At 45.8% G+C, this 21665-nt stretch overlaps 2 protein-coding genes across 2 annotated transcripts; both read right to left on the reverse strand.

Annotated features, from left to right (window-relative positions):
* Positions 1–981: 981 nt before the first annotated feature.
* Positions 982–16873, reverse strand: sec63 (SEC63 homolog, protein translocation regulator). Its single transcript, XM_079753510.1, has 20 exons — positions 16650–16873; positions 15760–15859; positions 13910–14024; positions 13599–13711; positions 13320–13381; positions 13004–13062; positions 12727–12777; positions 12477–12585; positions 11344–11438; positions 10760–10892; positions 10137–10229; positions 9821–9966; positions 9220–9367; positions 8662–8744; positions 8115–8183; positions 7616–7852; positions 6684–6845; positions 6193–6393; positions 4689–4793; positions 982–3804 (listed from the first exon to the last, which is right to left on the reverse strand). Exons 1-20 carry the CDS (start codon positions 16771–16773, stop codon positions 3667–3669), a joined length of 2343 nt encoding a protein of 780 aa, XP_079609636.1. The 5' UTR covers positions 16774–16873; the 3' UTR covers positions 982–3666.
* A 1459-nt stretch (positions 16874–18332) lies between these two features.
* iyd (iodotyrosine deiodinase) lies at positions 18333–20532 on the reverse strand (the record flags this gene model as incomplete). The annotated part of the gene is made up of 5 exons (XM_079753291.1): positions 18333–18515; positions 18668–18824; positions 19314–19473; positions 19725–19922; positions 20340–20532. The coding sequence occupies 5 exons, from the start codon at positions 20530–20532 to the stop codon at positions 18333–18335; spliced, it is 891 nt and encodes a 296-aa protein (XP_079609417.1).
* Positions 20533–21665: the final 1133 nt, after the last annotated feature.

The following is a 21665-nucleotide window of genomic DNA, read 5'->3' on the forward strand; positions in this document are numbered from 1 at the left end:
TCACCGTTATACCACCAGCCACCGGGTCGGTCCCGAGGGAGTGCCAACTCCCTCGGCTCACAGCTTTTACACCTCAGGTCAAAGCACGTGTGGTTTTCCGCTGCATAGTTAAGTTGGACACTATAGTAAGTCCTGTGCAACAAACTAAGAGCTGCAACACAGTGTTTACGGGGTGATCTGTTCTATAATAAAGAATAAAGTCTCCTTTTAAACACTGCATTTCAAAACAGAGACCTTAGAGAGAGACAGACAGATGTTGAGAAGGACTGAGGCATTAAATATTTACCTTTTGCGATGATCAATGATGGATTATTCAATTCCCATAAACATCTGGATGTCCAAACCTCTTTGCATCCTCGAGGGCATCGAAACCATCTGGTCCAAGTGACACTAGGTAGGGTACCGCCCATAGAGGTACCTTCCTCACAGGTGCTGCAGCATGCACGAACAGCCAGACAGTTTGCAGCTGCACTCAGGAAATGCACAACCTGAAATGTCCTCACACTTTGGGGATGTCCTTTATCATTCAGGTTAGGGCAAATGAGGCTGCACTGTTGCATAGTTACTGTGGTCATTTGACAGCATCTCCATGGGACTCACTCCCTTGAGCATTATATTTACCTGTACTTCATTAAACGAGCAATCCCACAAATCACAGCAAACCAAAGAGGTGGCTCTCGCTCTTTGGTTCATTGACTAGCCCAAAATGTGTTATGATGGTTATATTTGACAGATCAACATCAGTTTTTAAACAGATATATCTGAACAGGCATTACACGAGTCAATCATTTTGCTGACATCCTCCCTGCAAGGAAACGACAAAAAAGGGGCTACGAATTTCTCGTGCTCACAATACATCCCTTAGCCTACTGCCCTTTAAGTGAACCTCAGACAGCCGCCTCCCTCTCACACTTTGAAATCTCAGCCTTTCGTTTCCCCTGGACAACGACAACGGCGCAGTTCATTTAAAAGTTATTTTATTTGAAATGATTTTAAAATACAAATAATATATTTTTTCCATTTACAATGACAGTTCCTTTGTAAACAAAAGTGGCAGAGAATCACCGGGGGTAGTAGTTTGTCCCAAACGGGGCCACGTAGGGTCCTTATTCTCCCGCTCCTGGTCTGTTGTGTGAGGGGATCGGGGGGGGGGGGGGCGTCTTGTATTTACACCTCTCTGCAGTTATTTTCCACACAGCGCCCACCACCGCTGATGCTACATTCTGCTGCAGAGAGATACAAATACTCAGAATGAACCCTTTTGACGACGGTAGTGTCACACGGTCACAGAACGGGGGTATTGTGCGCAGTGTGTCTATATGGTGCTAGTAGTCATAGAAGTACATGCACCCCGATAGTCCAAACGTTTTCTCTCCCTCTCTCCCACACGAACACAGCGCACAACAGCATGAAGCAATACAAAACATACTCCTGCAGTGCGGACGCAGATGGGAAAGATGGGGTTTCTTTCCGCAAACAGAACGACAAGTTAATCCTAATAAGAGTCAGCAACGCTGTGCAATTTGCTTTCGTGTGTTTCTGCTGCTGAATCCAGTTTGACAAAAATAAAATACAGGTAAAATTCAAAACACAAGTAACCGTTGGGTCTACTTGATTCAGCGAGTTGAAATGAGATCTGAGTTCAACAGAATTGAACAATGCCTGGGTGTTAAAGGAGACCTTTGGGAATTTTCACTCTGGACCATATATTCCGATAATATTAGCTACAAGGGACTGATGCGAACAATATTATTTGCAATTAGTTCAGCTTCGAGGGAACTGCAGCTGTTTTGTTCTTGCTCAATGCTGGACCAATTCAAAATATTTTGGTGAGCATTACCTTGGACCTAAAATGTTCGGAAAATAGGGTCCAGGTTGAAAAATCCCCAAGTTGTCCTTTGACCATGAAGGAAGCATAGGCTGAACCTTAAACAAATACTAGGAGGTTGGGCAAACCTCCCAGGTAACCTAACAGTTGTCCAGTGACATGAACAGAAACCAGATTCTAAATGAAAGTCAAGGTGCTGAGTATTGTAAGTAGAATGAGCGTTGAGTGACTTCATACGGTAACATTTCACAAACCCTGTTTGAGCCCAAAAAGATAACAGAAATACAGACACTTATTAGCATTAGCTGCTATGTTTGCCAAGGATATATGAGAAACACTTATAGAAATATTGTTGTTGTTGTTTTTTACTGAAAGCTACAAAAAAGTTTGAACAAAAAAAAAAAAGAAACAAAAAACAAACAAACAGTTGCTCTCCCAAAAAAAACATGGTGCATAGCCTCCAAGAAGTGTCTATAATATCGTGGTATACGGTAGGATTCATAAGGCCGTTTTGGACAATGAGAATACACTGGAATGTGCTACGACTGTTAAAAAAACAAAAAAAAAAAACAGGAAAGCAAAAGACACTTCTCCGAATCGAGCAGTCAGTATAATCAAATACAAACAGGTTCCTCCCATGCACCCCGAAACCCCTAGAGGGTCTCCCAACTACGGTGGCCATCGGGAACCCCTGGTGTAGCGCACGGACAACAAGGTACACCACTGGTAGCGACACGGCCAAAATTAAACACTGATCGCCTCCGCCCCCCTGCGGCCACTCTCCTCCGCCCGGTTCGTCAACGGCATTTGTCAATTCGTTATTCAATTCGTTTTTGCCATCGTTTTGTCTTCAAATAAAAATAAAAAGGGTGCAATTGTGTTTGCGGACCGCGGAGTGTAGAGGGAGCCGGGGCAGCAGAATGGAACGCCGCCATCTTGGCTCTCCGCTGGAGGCGGGGTCAACGTGGGCGGTGACCTCGGGAGGGGGGAGGGGGGGGGTGACCCAGGGCTCTGGGGACCTGGGCGGGGGGGTGCTGGGGCTCACCACGGGCAGCGGTTAGAGGATGTTGTACGTGGGCAGGGGGGGAGATGTGTTGTGTCGTTTGATGCTGCAGCTATAGGAGGCAAACACGAGCGAGGAGGAGGGGGGGGAACAAAAAAAGGAAGTGAATGATTTCAACGTGGTGGAACCCAACGTTTTTTTTTTTTTTTTTGTCAAAACGAAGTTTCTCCTTTTACATCACTTTCCACTCTTGAAATTACCTATCCCCCACCCCCCCCACAAAAAAAATGAAAACTAGTTGCCCAGATAATAGGTCCTCCAGTCCACAGTGTGTCAAACTGTCATACCTGTACAAATTGTCACACACACACACACACACACACACACACACACACACACACACACACACACACACACACACACACACACTGAAGTAAATATTCACATATCTCCGTTGGCAACGGAAATTGGCTGAACGAGTCTCTCGGAGGTCTCGGTTAGAAAGCGGGTATGCAAGTGGGATTGTGGTGGGGGGGGGGACGTCACAGCCCATGACACTGCGTGTGTGTGTGTGTGTTTGGAAGGGGAAGGGGGTGGACTGACTGTTTAAACTATCCCGTCGGTGTGGCGATGTAACAGCTCTCGAAAAACCCGCTGCTCTCGACTACGGGGGGGGGGTGGGGGGGGGGGGTAAGGGGATGGAAGCCAACTGTGTGTGTGTGTTCATGTGTTTGTTGATGCGTGGGAGTTTGTGTCTTTAGAGGTGTGTGTAGGCATGTGTATATGCGTGTGCGTGTGCACGCACACGTCTGTGTGTACAAAGTGGGGTGCGCGCTCAGTCGTTGTCCTCGTCGTCGTCCTCGCTCTCCTCGATGCCGTCGCTGTCCTCCTGCTCCTCGTCCTCCTCCTCAGTCTCTGGGATGTCCCACTGGGGGTGGTTGTCCAGCACTGCCTTGGCCTCGTGCACCTCCAGCTGAGAGGGGCGCGGGGGGGGGGGGGGGGGCACAGAGGCACGCAGGTCAGGCCCTTGAGCTTCCGTTTTCATCCCATTTTACATCTAGGGGACACTTTTATCCAACTTACAACCCATCATTCAAACAGTCCCACACCGACGGCGGAGTCGACCCCCGGAGGGCGACAGCAGCCAGCTCATCAGGAGCAGTTAGGGTTAGGTGCCTCGCTCAGGGACACCTCGACACTCGGCCAGGAGGAGCCGCGGATCGAAACCAGCAACCTTCCGGTTACCAGCCAGCCCGCTCTACCTCCTGAGCTGCTGCCGCCTCGACGGCTCACAGTCGCAGTTTAGTTCACGGGGAGGACGCGCAAACGCGGACCGACGCAGCGGTATATATCAATGCGCTGGTTCGGTGATTACCGAGCGCACTGGGAATGTTCGGGCGGAGCGGTTTGAACACCGCGGGTCGGTCCTAAGAAGTGAACCGACTGGAGAGAGCCTGTAAACCGTGTCGTGTGCAAAGCACACTCGGCCAATCGAATCAGATTCTGGACCTAAATAAATCTCCACGAACCTACATGCAGTCAAGCAGGCTGGTCAAGAAGAGGAGACAAGACTGCCCCCTAGTGGTACACCAGACCACATGCATCCCAGCATGCGCTCCGAGCTTGCGTTCCTGTTGCTCCTCGACTCCCATCATACTACAGTGTAACCGGCTTGTTAATGAATGAGACATTAGTTTCTGTAGGATTGCCCTTGGGGACGCGCACGGCTGCACGAGCAAGAGCCAATTTCTCTGGGCCGATTACGCCCTAATCTGCAGTAGTCGCCTCTTTTAATTACACTAATTCATGCTCCAAAGACACACACAGCCACAAAGGCACACAGACGCAGATGCTCACCTTGAGAGGTTTGATCTGGTCTAATCCCAGGTAGGAGTCCGAACGCAGGATGACTGAATATTGGTAGTTGCCTGTTTTTGATGGGGCTGGAAACTTCAGTTCCACCTGTGGACACACACACACACACACACACAAAGAAAACACACACTTGAATACAACAATTGAAAAAAAATCAAGTAGTTTGCGATCACCCAGAAACAAATGGCTATGGATTCGATTAAAGTCGGAATAATAGGAATCCAAAAGGCAGAGCAAGTCGAGGAGGCAGCCGAACCTCTAAAGACCACGAGTGTAAACACCATCAGCGGTTGAAATTATGCGCAAATTAAAGATTAATAATCAACTGTGACTTATCATACCCAATTATCTCGCCGCAGCAAGGGGTGGTGGGAAAGCAAACGCAAAATGTGTCGGGCAATTAATGATTTGAATAACCCAACAGCCAGCGCGATGGCACCGACGGGGGAGTCCAAACGGTAAATATTAGACAAGCATTAACTACACTTGTGATTAACATGTTGGGTAATTACACGGCACGCGCATCTAATCATCAGCCGCGCCACGCTAACGACGGGCCGGGCTGTGGGGGGGGGGGGGGGGGGGGGAATGAGCCGTGCAGCCGAACACAGAGCAGCCGGTCCTAACAGACACGCCTCCGGCCCCACAACATGCAATCATACACACGAGGAGAAAACACACGCTGCCACACAATGAACTCAACCCTGCCCTCAGAGTAGATCTGTGTAACCAGACCCCAAAACTACATCTGTCTAACTAGCCTCTCACTACCAGCCCCTCACCCTACCCTCAAACTAGATCTCTCTAACCAGACCCCAAACCAAGATCTGTCTAACCAGACCCCAAACCAAGATCTGTCTAACCAGCCCCTCACTTTGCTCTCAGACTAGATTACTCTCTCTCTTCTCTCTCAGCCGCCCCCCTCTCAGATGATGAGCAGTCAAACAACAACAACAGCAGGTGGAAGTGGTAACTGTTAAAGGAACAGTAACTGGTAACTGATGATGACGGGGGCCATTTGGCGGGGGGAGGGGGGGGAAGCTGTCACAGCATCAAACGCGAGGTCAAGTCGGTCCCGTAAACCTCATTTAGCGCTTACCCCGCCGCCAATCCTTCATTGTTCTTTAAAACAGCAGGATCAGAGGGCAAACCACTCACACACAGGGGACAATACCACCAGCACAGAGCGGTTGCCTAGCAACTGAGTGTGTGTGTGTGTGTGTGTGTGTGTGTGTGTGTGTGTGTGTGTGTGTGTGTGTGTGTGTGTGTGTGTGTGTGTGTGTGTGTGTGTGTGTGTATTGGGTTGCGGTTGAGAAAACCCAAAACCTTGGAAGAAAGTGCACAACATCGCAACACCTGCTAAATGAGATGTGTACACACACACACACACACACACACACACACACACACACACACACACACACACACACACACACACACACACACACACACACACACACACACACACACACACACACACACACACCTCCTCTGTGTCTTTGAGCGTGCACACGTGGTAGGGCATGGAGACGAGCGCCTGGTCGCGGCGGTCGGCGATGTAGAGCCACCACCACTCCTGCTTCTCGTCGGGGTAGTAGAGGCTGTACACCGGGTGGGTGACCTTGGACTTGGTCTCCAGCAGGGCCTTCTCCCGCCGCTGGATGCTCTGCTGCAGAGCCTCCCACTCCTGCAGGGGGGGGGGGAGAGAGGGATGGCTGGTTATGAGGCCGGTCGCTCCATGGTCTCGTCTGCTAACGATCAGGGTGGAAGCATTGAAAGAGGGAGGCTGATTTAATGCGGACGGTCTGAAGAGTTGTCACTACAACATGTGTCTCATTCACTTGATACAGACAAAGGGTAGGATTAGCATCATACTCCATTTCTGAAGTTACAATGTGTCCTTAACCCTTATCCTTCTGTATGACCCAGCACTAACACACACACACACACACACACAAAGACAGGGTGAACTTTGACCTCCTCGTCGTCGCCGGCGATCTCGTCCACCTCCGTGTCGCTCTGCTTGTCGCTCTCTTCGTCCCGCTCGCTGGGCGAGTCCTTATTGGCCTCCGCCTCATCCGACTCGCTGCCCTTGTCCGAGCCCTCCTCCTCGTCCTCCTTGGGGACCACCACGGCATCCTGGGGGGGGGGGGGGGGGGGAGGATAACGAGGAGCAGAGTTCAGAGGGAGCCTCTGCATATAAATGGTGCAGAATAAAAACACACGTTTTGTAAAAGGGTGTTTTTCCAGTGTTCAAACCAGTAGGAAAAGCAGTTTGTCCATGTATCTGAATCAAATGTACGCAACCCTTTCTGGGATTGCTTTTGAATAAATGTTATTCTTTGCTATTATTATCGCTCAACCAATTCACCAATGCATATGAATGTGGAACCTCTCGTTTCCTTTTTTGATTTCCAAGGGGCGTTTTCAACGGGCTCAGCCAAAACACCTCTGGATGCCATTGGATAGACTTACAACCAATAAAGAGGAACGAAATGGGTGACTTAGCGCTGTAGGCTCAGTTGATAAATCAAACTTTTACCACATCCTGTCAGAAATACAGCCAACATATCTTTCTTAACAACAAAAGCCTTAAGCACAGCTGTTATGCCTTTGAGCTTGTTAAATACTGTAGCATATTCAACAGACTGTTCCATACGAGTGACAGCCATCTGGGTTGTTCATAAAATGCCTCAACGACACACCTTTGGTTCAGTACAAAAGGGATTCTGAGTGATCGCCCTCGTCCTTTGACGATCGATTAGTTTCAGATTATTCATGACCCTTGACCTTTCCACGAATGATTTATTGACTGATCAGAAAATGAATAGAGTAATCAGGTTGGAGTCATCGATTGCAAGTTGCAGCCCTGATAAGAGTTTTGGGGGTTGGGGTGTGTGCATGCTTACGCCTCCTGCCACGTTGCCGTTGGCCTGCTTGGTTTTGGAGGATGCGGGGGTGGTGGCAGCTGCAGCGACGGCTGCGACCGCGGCGGCGGCGGCGGCGGCGGCGGCGGCGGCGACGGTGGCGGCGGCCGCAGGGGCTTTCTTCTTGGTGAGCTTCTTCTTCTTGGACTTGGCTGTCTTCTTTGTGGCTTGTTTCTTGTTGTTCTGCCAGACTTTGGTCTTGGCTTTACTGGCGTCGGCCTGCAGGGAGACACGAAAAACGTCAGGGGAGGGAATCTGTACAAGTCGATCTGTACAAAATGGATCCACGCGATTCTCACATTTTTTTGACACACGATTCACGATCAAAGGCTTCGTCTACAAATGCAAATGCTTTTCCTGAACAAGGAAGGCTTTGGGGGGTTCATAAGTGTCACCTGTGGGCATGAGGCAGGACACTGTCAAGTTTGGGGGGGTGCAATGTGGTCCCCTTTATGGGTGCTTTGTGTCTGTTTGGACCTACCCCTTCCTCTGTGTTGGCCCCTTCCTCCCCGGGACACGGGCTGCCGTCCTGCTCCTTCTCAAACACCTCCTTCAGAAACATAAAATCACATTGGACAAACGCTCAAGCATTTACATAGGCACATTAAAGGACCATCCTGAGACAATGAGTGGATCAACATAAGCAATGCAGATGCTTGCATATAACCTTGCAGCATCATCCGGTTAAAGCTGGAGCAGACAATGTATTTTAGAAGCATTATTTTGTCCTACATGTTCAAATTATCTTCGCATCCCAACATTAATCAATAAATCTAAGGATTGGACGAATCAACAAAACATCAGGTACCAGGGGCTGTCGCAGGCTTGTAATAATTTTTATTGTGTATGTTCCCTTCGACTGGTCACCAGATTGTCACAAGTGCAGTCCAGAAGTGCCATCTGGTGTTCAACAGTAGGAATGCATACTGTGGTTTGCTTCATTCTGGAACAGACCACTTTTGTCCACATCTGTGGCCTGCAAGCGTCCAAGTTGAATCTGTGTCCCACTAGATGAACACAGGCCTTACCGCCATTCTTTTCCTGGTGAGGGTGACGGTTACTGTCACGATGGAGCCTGCTGTGATGTTATTGCTGTCTTCATCGTCAAGAACTACAAACAGGAGAGAGAGTATATGAGTGGGGAGGAGGAATATTCACACATCTCCAGATACATATCACCGAAATGTGCATAAGTACCCGCTCTTTAAAACCATTTCAAACACTTTCACACCCTGTCACTGGAGAATGCTTCCTTTTACAGCAGCCCCACTGACACAAGTCTGAGTCATATTTTCCATTTGAATAAGCTATTAACATTCATAAAAGAAAAATACTCAGCGAATCCTCAATTAATAGGGAACCCCACTGTTGCAAGTTACAAAGGACACTCAATTTAGCTGAACTGTCCCTGAGGCCACTAAACTATCACACAGGGGCCTTAACCTGAGGCTGAATAATAATAACTGTGTGTGTGTGTGTGTGTGTGTGTGTGTGTGTGTGTGTGTGTGTGTGTGTGTGTGTGTGTGTGTGTGTGTGTGTGTGTGTGTGTGTGTGTGTGTGTGTGTGTATATCTTCCCATGGCGGACCTTGTAGTTTGGTTTCCATGGCGATGTGAGGGAAGCTCCCCAGCACGGAGATGACCTCGTCGTACTGCTTCTCGACCAGGAAGCGCAGCATGCTGCGTCTCTCCGAGTCCTTCAGACTCACCAGGTCCTGCAGGCTCCGCACCTTGTACTGCAGCACACGGGGGGGGGGGTCACGTACGTCGCAATGCATCATGGGACTTATTGTTGGCCATATTGAGAGGACTCGAGAGAGTGGTAATACTTGTAAAATACTAAATTGAGGTTAAATATCGATAACCAAGGCTAATGAAAACTTTGTTTTGCCATGTCTCTCAATGTGCAACGGCTGTGGCAGTTTCAAACACAACAGGACCTCCCCATTATGACAAATAATTTCTAGATTTATTACTCAATGTGACCAAAAAACATCCATAAAAACATAATGCCTAACACAACCGATGCTCCCAAAACGGCGGCGGTCATTGCACTGTGATTTCACGATGTGATAGCCCTATAGAAATGTATACTGTATGAGTAACATACAAGGAAACAATTACCTCCCATTCCTTATGGATCCCTTGTGCACACGATGCCACAACAACATACAGCAGGAGAGCCCTACCTTCTTTGAGACGCAGTAGCGGAGGTGCTCCTCGTCAAAGTGAGGCAGCTGAAGGAGCGGAGACTTGGTCTCCTGCAGGCCCTGCACGATCATCTGGGTCAGCTTCATGCAGTTCTCTATGGACACCAGCCGGGGAGCGTGGAAGCCTGCACACAGCCACACACACACACATTCAGAGGTACCCCATACTCATAGAAGCTGAGAGGGTTTTCGAACCCAAAGCCGCGTTTGACGTTTTAAACGTAATCTTTTTTTTTTTTACGATAATTAAACCACGTGTGTGTGTGTGTGTGTGTGTGTGTGTGCGTGTGTGTACCTCCTCTGCTGTTGGCCATCATTGTGAGTTGGCAGCCCACGTTGACCATCTCCTGGAGCAGAGCTGGGCTCTTGCGCACCGCAAACCTCTGGTCTGTGAAAGGACGACCGCCACATAATACAAACACTGAGTCTCAGAGCCAAACCAAAAGTGTGATCCATGTAACACATGAATGTAGTACCCAAGGACAAAGACAATACACACCAAACTCACCAGGTGTAATTGCTCATGTTAGGAAGAAATAACCTAAAACAGGCCATTACTGCTGTTTTGTGTTTCAGGTTGATGCTCCCACAAACACTCCAATTGTAACAACAATGTAGCAGTTACAAATAATAGAAATTAAATAGAAGTAGTGAGACTGAGTAAAAAAGGGAACCAGCCCCTTCCACCTTGCCTTTAAACAATGCTTTCAGGTTCTGTTCCTTGTGGGGCGGCCAGCTCCCCTTGTTAACACCCCTTTAATTCACGTTCAATAAGCGCAGCGCAGCTGTGTTGTAATCAACATATGTTTGGGTCATCATATCGGCCAATAAGAAAACGTCCTCATCTAACACAAGCTAATCTGCAGGCTGGTTGGACCTCCTCTATAACAGGTTGTGTTTGGGATGAGAGCTACCAACCCTCTTCCAGGTCCTCGCAGATTTCCATGCGTGACAGGTGGGCTAGCACCAGAACCCTGGCCTTCAGGCTGTAGGGGTAGCAGAACGGAGGCTCCTTCTTCTTCACGTTGATGTTGCCCAGTTCCCTGATCAGCTGTCACACACAAACAACCCAGATTTAGCTTTTCTTTTAAGTTCCGACAAAATGGAAGATTAGCCCCGTTTGGTCAAAAAATGGTTACCGATAGTTTTAAATACCTCAATACCATGATATACACCCAAAATGATTCAATCTTTCATTCATCTTGCGGATATTTGTTCTTACGGATGTATAACGTAGTTATGACATAGGCCTGCAGTGGTGTTAAACTGACACAGTATTTCATCGAATTACATTGGTTTGTTTTTTGACGGATTCAGATAGCAAGGTGAGACGAAGAGGAGCTTTTTCCCTCACCATGCACTTTTTTTATTCAAATGTCTCATGAATGGACGTTCCTAAAATTGCTTGGCAAAAAATCTGACATCTGTTGGGTGGCGCCTTTAAAAACCTTGAGTTTTAAATCCATTTCTTATGCCGTGTCATGCGTGCGACCAGCCCCTACCTGGGGCACCTCGATGTTGTCCGTCGGTCGTATGGTGGCTTCTTTATTGCTGCGAGGGTCGAACTCAAATGCTGCCGTGAGCACCATGGCTAACCCTAGAGGGAGCAGGGGACACCCAGGGGTTAAAACACATACACTTCTGAAAAGATTCAGGAGAAAGAACCTGTAGTGTATGAGTGCATTCGATTGAAAGTCTGTGGGGATTTGAAATTAGGGGTCAGAATCTTTCGGTATCTAAAGTTTCAATTTCAAATCGAGAGATTTACAATAAGATTCTAAATTAATTCTAGATTGCAAAAGATTCAGTTTTCAAAAACGACTCAATTCACTAACCTAACCCTAACACTTAGGGGTACTTATTCCCGGATCTAGTCCAGTCCACTGTGTGCTTAGTAAGATACTGCGGCAAATTACGGCATGAAAGTATAGTAAAGGGTGTGCAGGATTATGTCGTTTTTTTATATTTGAAAAAGGGTTAGTCATCTGATTGCAATGATGTGGATACCATGGACAAAAAGGGAAAAAATATATACACATCGGATCCAGGATTATAGCAGTGTGTCCCCCAGAAGATGTCTTAGTCAAGGTGGTCTAGGAGGTGGCCACCTTGATAATAACTATAGTTGTAGTAGTAATAATAATATTGTGAAAGACTATTGGTAAAACTGAAGTACATTTTCAGTTCGCAGTAATATATAGACCCGTCTGATGCCGTCGTTTCAGAAAGCTTTATGGCACGACTATTGTTGCGAACAGTATTACCAACGCATTATTTATCTTTATTTTTTGTACCTGATGGAAGTATGTTTTCTTTCCCTGCCTTAACCTTACAGTGCTGGGGGAAACACTGTGTAGCATATAAGAATCACGATTCTTACGTGAACCACTTTTCTTTCCCAACCCCTAGTTGAAAGACTTAATGTATAAGAGTGATCTAGAGCAGTCAACGCATCGTCACGGCTCATCCGCCCTAAATCACTCATGGTCATAACGTCCTCCATAACCATCGGTCCATCACCTTGAATCACATCATGTGAAGGCCATGGATGCCATGCAGACCCAACATTGCTTTAGTTTAAGCTGTGAGATGAGCTCCCACAGAAAGCGGGGGTCGGTCAAGAGGCGAGACTCACGCTTCATGTTCATGTTGGGGGTCTTGTACATAAAGTGCATGAAGAGCTGTGTGGTGTTGATGAGGATCTGGTCGCCGCTGTACCGGATGGAGCGGTACCACCAAGTGCCCTGGGTGGAGCGAGAGGAGAGGGAGTCAGAAACAGGCAGCCCCGCCGGACACGAGAACACACCTGGACAAGATCACGGAGACTGGATACACATCACAACAATACGTAGACAACAATAACACGTTGTGTTATCAACACTCACCACGACCACGGGAAGGATGACCATGAAGGCTAGTCCGTAAACCAAGAGCACCTAGGATCAACGAGGGGAATATTAACCGTACGAAAGACGATCAGTTTTTAATGATATATAAATACATTTATATAGTCTTCTTTTAGGACATATTCTTAAAAATGTCACGTTTTCTACTAATCTTCCCTTCAATATGGCTTTTAAATTTTACACAACACACATCATATAATAAACTAGGGAAGACCGCTACTATTAAGTTATAGATGCATATGAATATCAACATTACCAGCATAGAGTTCTTTTGGTCCACAATCCATGCAGGCAGGGCGATGCCAAAATTGGTGGCTGGAAACGAATGGGGGGAAATAATTCAATGAAGTACACGACCGATTTAAATAATTGAATATAAAAAGGGCAACTTTTTCATTTTGCGGGCGGGAAATGAGATGCTAATTTCATATAGTTAGATAATAGGCCTGGGCTCTGAGGTCTTTTCTGTTCCAGCTGCTGAACGGCTTGCTGTCAAAGTGTGTTAATAAAAACATTCTCACACCGAGGGCAGCGCCGTCGGGTGAAAAACCGAACCCAAGGGGAAAACATACCTCTTGGACCATCTGGGTCGCCGTACAACTCCCAGTTCTTCTTCGTCTGTTCGTTGGTCAGTCTGTGTTGGGAAGAGATGGCAAAGAGAAGAACTATAGAAATACGTGAATAATAGGCGTAGACGGATACATAGGGTATCTATCAGTAACCCCCCACGTTTACAGTGTACCATGTAGGGTTCCGTAAGCACGAAGCCGAAGGAATCGTTACCCGTGCCCGCTCATTAACAGCATGTATCTACGATTTTTTGTACAGAGTAAAACATTCAGCAGACGTACGCAGCGTAGGCCTTCGTGATCATCATGAAGGCTGCCTCGTCGCCACCCTTGTCAGGGTGAAACTTCTTCGACAGGAGATGGTACTGTTTCTTGATCTCTGACGTTGTCGCACCCTGGATACAAGACATGAGAAAGAGGCTGATGTCATCAACTGCCGATTGTGGGGGGGGGGGAGGTATTTAGAGAGCCGTGTGTGTGTGTGTGTGTGTGTGTGTGTGTGTGTGTGTGTGTGTGTGTGTGTGTGTGTGTGTGTGTGTGTGTGTGTGTGTGTGTGTGTGTGTGTGTGTGTGTGTGTGTGTGTGTGTGTTTACCGGGTCCAGGTGCAGGACTTCATAAGGGTTGTACTCCTGGTACTCTCTGTCTAGCTTGGACACTTTGTAGGCTAGGAGCAGAAACACAACCCAGCCAAATAACAAGGCGGCTTTTCTGCATACGTCATAGACAGGAAACAAAGAAAACCACAGTGTCATTATGTGCAAAGATCAATCAAGGTTATAGGAATTATCAAACGTTTTAATGAATAAATAAATGCACAAGACAAGCATAACTGAACAGTCTTCCAGACAGCCTGTCCTTAAGCTTGTCTTTGAATCTGGATGCATAATTCAGTCAGACAGTAATAACTCAAGTAAGGGGAGAGTGGATTAACAATGCCGTTGACGGTGATGTGGTTTTGTATTCAACGAGGATGCTTCGAGTCTCAAGGCAAAGCTCTGCGGTGCGATCTACAGCATCTGTTGCCATGACACCCACGTCCTCACCAGAACCTTGTGCAAAGCTGAGCCAGCGAAACGATCCGAGGTCAGTTAAATCATCCCGTTGGGACCTTGATTGCCACATTTAAAAGGGTAAGTGAACCACAGAATCACCTTAAGCACTTGAAAACTGTTCCGTTGGGGTCTCACAAAATTGTATAGAGTTGTTGAACAGGGTTTCTATACTAAACAAATGAGCGTAACCTAGCTCTATCCAGTGTGAGATGAGCGTTTTTAAAGCATTTGCCAGCGCCCCTGGCACTTGATCCTGTTGAACCCAATGCGTTTATATTTCTAAAACCTTTAAGACTGCTGGGACGGCTCAGATCGTAGGCGAATGTTATGCTCCTTAATCGGGGGTAACCTACCCTCAACAGGGAAAAGATCGTTATGAAAAGCGGATGACTGAATTAAGAATTTCAAAAAAACGAGTAGCAATTCTAATACATTTTCCAGTTCCTTATACCTCAAAAGCGTTATGGGTCCACCAGGTGGCCTGATCTGGACAAAAAGGAACGGATTTACAAAGACCCCCGATAAAATAAAAGATGGCACAGATGTGACAAATGGTGGGTAAGGGAAGAAACTTTCACGTCAGAGGGAGCCTGGGTGATGAGCGGGGGAGGAAGAGAGACTGCCGGAAAACAAATCATTTCAAACCCGGAGGCAAGTTGTGCGAGTTGAGTAGGTGTGTGTGTGTCGTTTGGACGTCATTGGGAGGTTGAGTCAGTGATCACCATACCAGCGATAACACAAATGTTCCAAATCACTGCACGGTGTTTATCTAAACTGTACACACTCAAAATACAAACACACGATTGCATAAATGGAGGCCATATTCGTACAAATCCAAATACGTGTATACACGTCCACCGCAATTGCAATCTCCTTGACACGACTTTAAGCACACTCAGGCCCTGACTGACCCTGTGTAAGTGGTGTACCTTCAGCTAGTGGTCAAATAGGCTGCAGAGCTGCTGATATTTAACAATGAGATTAGAAGCATCTTAAAAAATAAAAAATTAAAGTTCAGCTAGTAAAACAACATTTGAATACAACAAAAGAAAAAAGTTGTGAATTACCAGCATTCACCTGTAATTTAAGAAGATGAAAGATTGTCATGGCTTCTTTTTCGTTAGTTATCCATGTTACAAAGGACATAAACAAATCCCAATTTCAAAGACATTCTATGCAGGCAGATACTAGATTATGATCAATCATCATTTGGTCAGCATTGTATCATTGTGGTTACACCCAAATGTGGATAAACCTTCTTAGGCCGCAGAGTTACTAAGATAATGCTATGCAGCTGTATTTTGTATCTGACTGACAAAGATCCCTTTGATCCGCTACTGTCAAAAGTGTTTGTAAACGGCTTACCACTGTAATTTAGGAGTTGAACTTACTTTAACGTCGGGACAATGCTCTGCTGTGATTTCATCAACCTCAGGCGGTACCATAGACACCTGCCATGGACCCGCCTCAGGCTCTTCAGACGCAGTTGCTCTGGGGAAGGGGGGAAAGGCAATAAGTAAGGGTCAACGAGAAATATAAGGTCATGACATATTAAAAAAAACAACTTTGGGCTTGAAAAAAGGTTGAAGATATCCCACCTCCAAGTCAAGAAAGAGACGTACATTAACCTCAGGCTGTGATCTTTAAATGCATATGTATCCATCACAGAAAACGTGCATTACCATAAACAGACTGCCATTCCTAATCCTTACTAGCATATGGATTGACATAGGGCCACTAAGAAAAGTAAAACCGGCCTGCACGTTGATATTACAGGCTAGACAAATGCAAATGAGACGTTTGACTGCTAATCAAGATCTCGATAGGCCTAACCTGAATATACAGCTTTGAGTTGATAAAACCACTGACGAGTAGTGAACCAGTGAATTAATACAGGGGGTTGGCGGTGGTTCGACCAAACAGATGATGCAAAGACTAAACGACTAACAACCCTCCTCATATTTTCTTTGACTGAACTTGCAAACTGGCCCTTTACAATGAGGTATTGACACAACACGCTAAGGGGGAATTCACCAGGGATGTTAGAAAGCTACTACTGACCCATGTCGGCTTACTGCAGCTAGAGGCTACACTGCTAGATGCCCTACGTGTTCACACCAATACACATGGTGCCCTACATCGCATTCGAGCCAGACCCATTTGTTTAGCATACAATAGAGCTAAATAGTACACGTTTATGGGTTACAAGATGCTAGCTTAACAGTTGTCACCAGATGGGCTACCACAGTTCGCTAGCACTAAGCCAGACATCAGGCCTTACCAGCATTCTGGTCTCTGGGCCAGAGGTAATATGTGGCTGGGATCACAATAAGTCCAACGAAGGACGTTAGGAAGTAGAAAAACGTGTTGCCGCTGTCATCATACTGGAACTGTTGGCCGGCCATTTCTTAGCGGCGGTGGGGTACTCCTTCTTCTCCACCGCTGAGCTTTCCCTACCGAGCCCAATATGTATGACTTGACAGACCGTCAGCCAAGCCGCTAGCATTTAGCACAAACAGCGGCGATCGGTGTACGTGGTTTACGCCTGCGCAATGTGGTCCCTGTTCTTCTTCGGGGAATAATGAAAAAATAAAAACAATAAGCAGTCACTGCCACCTAAAGGTATACAAAAGTAATAGCCATAGTAGGTAATTTTCAGGATTAATACATGTTTTTTTGGTTTGTTTGATTTTTACCAACAATTGAGTGAGGTGCCATTGCCAGCGAGTTGATTGATTTGAGTTCATGATCAGGGTCAAATGTATTGTCTAGATTGAACATGAACTCTGACAAACAACCAATTCTATCGATCTATCATTAAAAGCTCATTTTTTTGGTGTCATATTATATATATATCAATACATCACTTTTATAGTTTAAAACCTTTAACTATGACACACGGAAAGTGCATTCAAAAGTCTTACGTGCAGGTACGTATTAATTAGGTAAATATAATTATAATAAATCATCATTAACCACGGTTGCATAGATAACCACACCTTGTATCCTTATACAACACCTATATCCAGGTACCATATATCTTGCTAGCTCCTGCTCCATATTTGAGCCAATATTCTGCACTATAAGCACTCTCGACCTAACATGCACATACATAGCCCAAGATGCAGTATAGGTGAACCACAGTATATACATCGCATACACTGTTACTTTTTAATTTATTTTTTAAGTAACGTTACACGGAGACAATTTGCCAGTAGAGGGAGACACGAGCCAGTATAGTGTTTTCTACTGGTAGAAGGTGGTTTTATTTTTATCCCCCATTGACCATTGCTCTGAAGTGCATCAACCCTGTGGCCCTGGCACGGAGGACAGCAGGATTAATCATTAATCATATGGGGAAATTCATGAAAGAAACAGATTTAGGACCAATATTGCAGATAGAATAGGACACATACCCTTTTGGTGCAAGATCCACTTGCTGGTGGTATTTGACAGTTTTATTAAAATAACAAATAATATTAAACAAATTTGAGGTTGTATCTTGGCAGACTTTTGCAAAGAAATGGATGAAATATGAAAATACTAACTGGAGACATAATAGAAAGAGGTATGATTTATCAAATCAATTTTTAATTAATTTAACCTGCACTATCGAGCTTCTATTGCGTCTACTTCTACATAAAACAATATGTGAACAATGTCACATATTTTCTCCAGTATAAAATGCAACCATCAAGTCAATACTATAAATGTCCCACCTGGGATGAGTAAAATACATCTCATATAATCTTAACGTATCCTAATAAATCTAACGCCATACATAAATGTTGGAAGAACAAAGAAAAAGAAGCACAAAGAGAAGCACACCTAAGAAGCACCAATCAGTTGTTCTTACTTTATACTTTGACTCCTATATCATGCAGCCAAATGATAATGCTGATGCTATGCTCAGCACGTCTCTTATCATTAAGTGAAGTAGATAAAGAGATGTATTCACAATATATCAAATGTGAACCATGATGTCGTCCAAGGGCTTGCGCTTCAGGTCCGGCACGGTGGCATCATCGGAGGGGTAGCCGATGGGAAGCAGCATCAAGAGCTTCTCATTGGCTGGGCGTTGAAGGATAACTCTCAGCCGCGGTCCACAGTTGAGTGGTGTGGACGTCACCGTCACGAGACCCACGTTCTGAAAAAAAAACGGTTTGAAAAACGACCATGAACAGGACACAAGTGCCTTTCCAAATAACGGCTTCATCCAAGCCTGCTTTTTGGATGATTGTCACCCGGATTGTGTTTTGGGCGTTCATTTCATTTTGACTGAAGAAGGGGATGTTTTACCTGTAGTGCTGCCAATAACATTCCACAAGAGATAGAGACACTGATTTCATTGTAGTAGTGCGTCTTCCTTTTGCCACCAGTTCCAATGCCATACGTCTGTTTGAATATCAGCAATAAATATGGCGCCACATCTAAGTATTCCTTCACCCAGGTAGTTCTGGAAAACAAAAAAGTGTGGTGAGTGAGGGAGTGTGCATGTTGTGCGAAATTATCTTCAGAGGGTAAAGCACAACATCTTGCTGTAACCAAGCATGGGTAGTTGATTCAATGCAGCTGGATGGCAGGGTGCACACAATGTTGCCATCAGAATCCTGTCTTCTCTGAAGCTACTCTTCAGAGGGTCGTCTTTTAAAGCTTACATTCTGTCAGGTTGATTCTTATCCAATGACTTCTGCCTGCAAGCATGGGGCGTCGCCCCATTCAGGCATGGTGATGACTAAGATAACATACGGACCAAATATACATTTCTATTATGACCAAGGTATCGGTATAGCTTACAAGACAGGTTATTAACAAGGAATTACTAAAATGAGCACAAACACTTGAATTGCACCCCTACAAGTCGTGTATTTGTGCAAGCTTGCTTGGGTACATGTCTCCAGGAGGGAAGACGTTCAAACCCCATGCTGCAGATGCGCCGTCTCACCTGATCTTGGCCAGATCTTTGACCCACTTGTTCCCCATCCTCTGACGGTAGTTCACCTCCTCCTCCTCCTCCACTATGGTTCTGATGGCGTGCTTGGTGTCTGGGTCAGACACCACGACGAAGGTCCACGGCTCAGTGTGCGCCCCACTCGGAGCGGTGCCTGGTGAACAATGAGCAATGATTAGCAAGGTGATCCTTTTGAATCAATGTGAGTCGGTCAGTGCACACTTTGTAGAGCAGTGAATCAACAAACATTAACTTTACAAAAAGTCTCATCACAGAGAAACAATGTGCTATATTGCTATTGTTCACATTTTTGGCAGGCATGTTCACTGAAAACGCTCAAGGTACGCACACGCGTGCTTGTGCGTGCGTGTGTATACTGTATAGGCCTTCCCAATGAAAACCCACCTGCGGTCCGGATCACGTTATCGATGACCTCGCGAGGAACCGGCTCCGGGCTGATGAAGCGGACAGACCTCCTCTGGTTCAGGAGAGTGTAAAAGTCCCGAGATCTCTCCAGCATGGAGTCCACCGTGTAACGGGGCGGAGCGTAGGGCACATGAGGAAGGTCCAGCTCTGACCCGGGATCACCCTCTTCATCATCTCCTAAAGTTAAGTCAGACAAAATGAGCATGTGAGGTGGATGAATGGCATGTGTGTGTAAATGGCTCTAGTAAGGGTACAAGGGGCAATTCAAGGACAATGTACTGTGCTCATTGCTGCCATATAAAATTGCACAACAACACCAGCATGAGCTGAGCAGCACAGCTAGCTTAGCTTTGAATTCACACAATCTTATTTAAGCTGTATTATGTATTTTACATTAATGTGGTAGTTAAGCCCTCAACACATTTTCTTTGGCATGATTACAGTGCTCTTTGAATAATTGAATTAAAAAGCAATATATATTTTTAAACCACAGTTCATCTGTAACTAGGCTATTCAATAACCTTTTTCACAGCAAAAGGAGACAATTACTAATTTACTCCAGTGACCCATATGGGGGCCATCTGGACAGCCTACCGGGATTTGGTGATGGTATTTCAGTGTCATCCTGCAAGTCCTGATCGACCCATGGCTTGGCTTTGCTGGTGGAGTCCGATTCTCCTTTCGATTCCTTTGTTTTCTTCTCTCTTTGTAACTGTATCCAAAAACAAACTATTAAAACACAAAAGACAGCAACAAAATAGGGCGTGAATCCAGACATAAATGCCATTTATACTCCAGGAAAGTACCCTCCCGGCGTGCTAGATCGCTGCTTTGTCTGGAATGCGTGCAAAGTTAAACTGCAAGGGTGCTTCAAGGATCCGTGCGTAAAAGTGGGCTGGCATACATAACTTTTAACCATTTGCTGTCAACGTCGTTAAGTAGTATCCTATAAAATGTATCATAATGATAGTATGTCATCGATTATGTAACGTTCTTGATTTTATAACTACTTTTATGTCATTTAAAAAAGTATAACCTTCTTTAATTTATGACTACTTTTATATCATTAATGGAAACATAATGATGTGCGGGAGGGAGGATTTATGTTGACTTCACCCCGCAGAGGCGACGACTGGCCGAATTCATCACTAGAATCAATCCGGAGTTCCGCAACAAGTATATAGATAGCTTCGTTTTTTAGTGTCCACAAATGTATAGGTCTGCACACATGGGAAGTGAAGTCTAAACTGTATTATGTATGTAAGACCTGTTACCTGCCTTTCTTGCACCGATGAACAACTAGTGGGACCTGGCTGAGAGACGCCTAGCAGAAATAACATCAAGTAATTAAATTAAAGAAATGAAACTCGTAACACGCATCACTCGTTGCGGAATCACACTGCATGATCAAATCCATAAGAACCAAGATGTAGTCCATCTACCCGGGTTGAAGATCGTTGGTGCTTAATTTCTCAATGAAGTTGGGCTTATATGAACACGTGGAGGGATATATACATACAGAACCACAAGGTGGCAGTGCAATACCTCCCGATGTGTGTGTGTGTGTGTGTGTGTGTGTGTGTGTGTGTGTGTGTGTGTGTGTGTGTGTGTGTGTGTGTGTGTGTGTGTGTGTGTGTGTGTGTGTGTGTGTGTGTGCGCGCGCGCGCGCGTTTACATGATCATGTCATGATAAGCCTCATTATTTATAACTACACTTATAGACTATAGGTAAGAGGGTTATAATACACACACTAACATACACATCTACACACACTCCCACACCCACATCGACCCCCATCTCAACATCTAGGGCCCCCACCTCACACCTTTATGGATGATTCCAACAGCTTGTCTTTGCACCGTCTGCACAGACCGATAGGGATGCTCTCTTTTTATGACCTACATTTTCAGTGTTTTGCC

Source organism: Pollachius pollachius (genome assembly GCF_949987615.1).
Source record: "Pollachius pollachius genome assembly, chromosome: 16".
Lineage (NCBI taxonomy): Eukaryota > Metazoa > Chordata > Actinopteri > Gadiformes > Gadidae > Pollachius > Pollachius pollachius.

Bases quoted from the DNA above. Each gene is read 5' to 3' on its own strand.
- sec63 (XM_079753510.1), bottom strand. From the start codon at position 16,773: ATGGCCGGCCAACAGTTCCAGTATGATGACAGCGGCAACACGTTTTTC. The intron at 11,439-12,476 runs GTGAGTCTCGCC...TGCTCCCTCTAG, and splicing joins CCCCAACATGAACATGAAGC to GGTTAGCCATGGTGCTCACG. The intron at 3,805-4,688 runs GTGAGCATCTGC...CGCCCCTCTCAG, and splicing joins ACCAGATCAAACCTCTCAAG to CTGGAGGTGCACGAGGCCAA.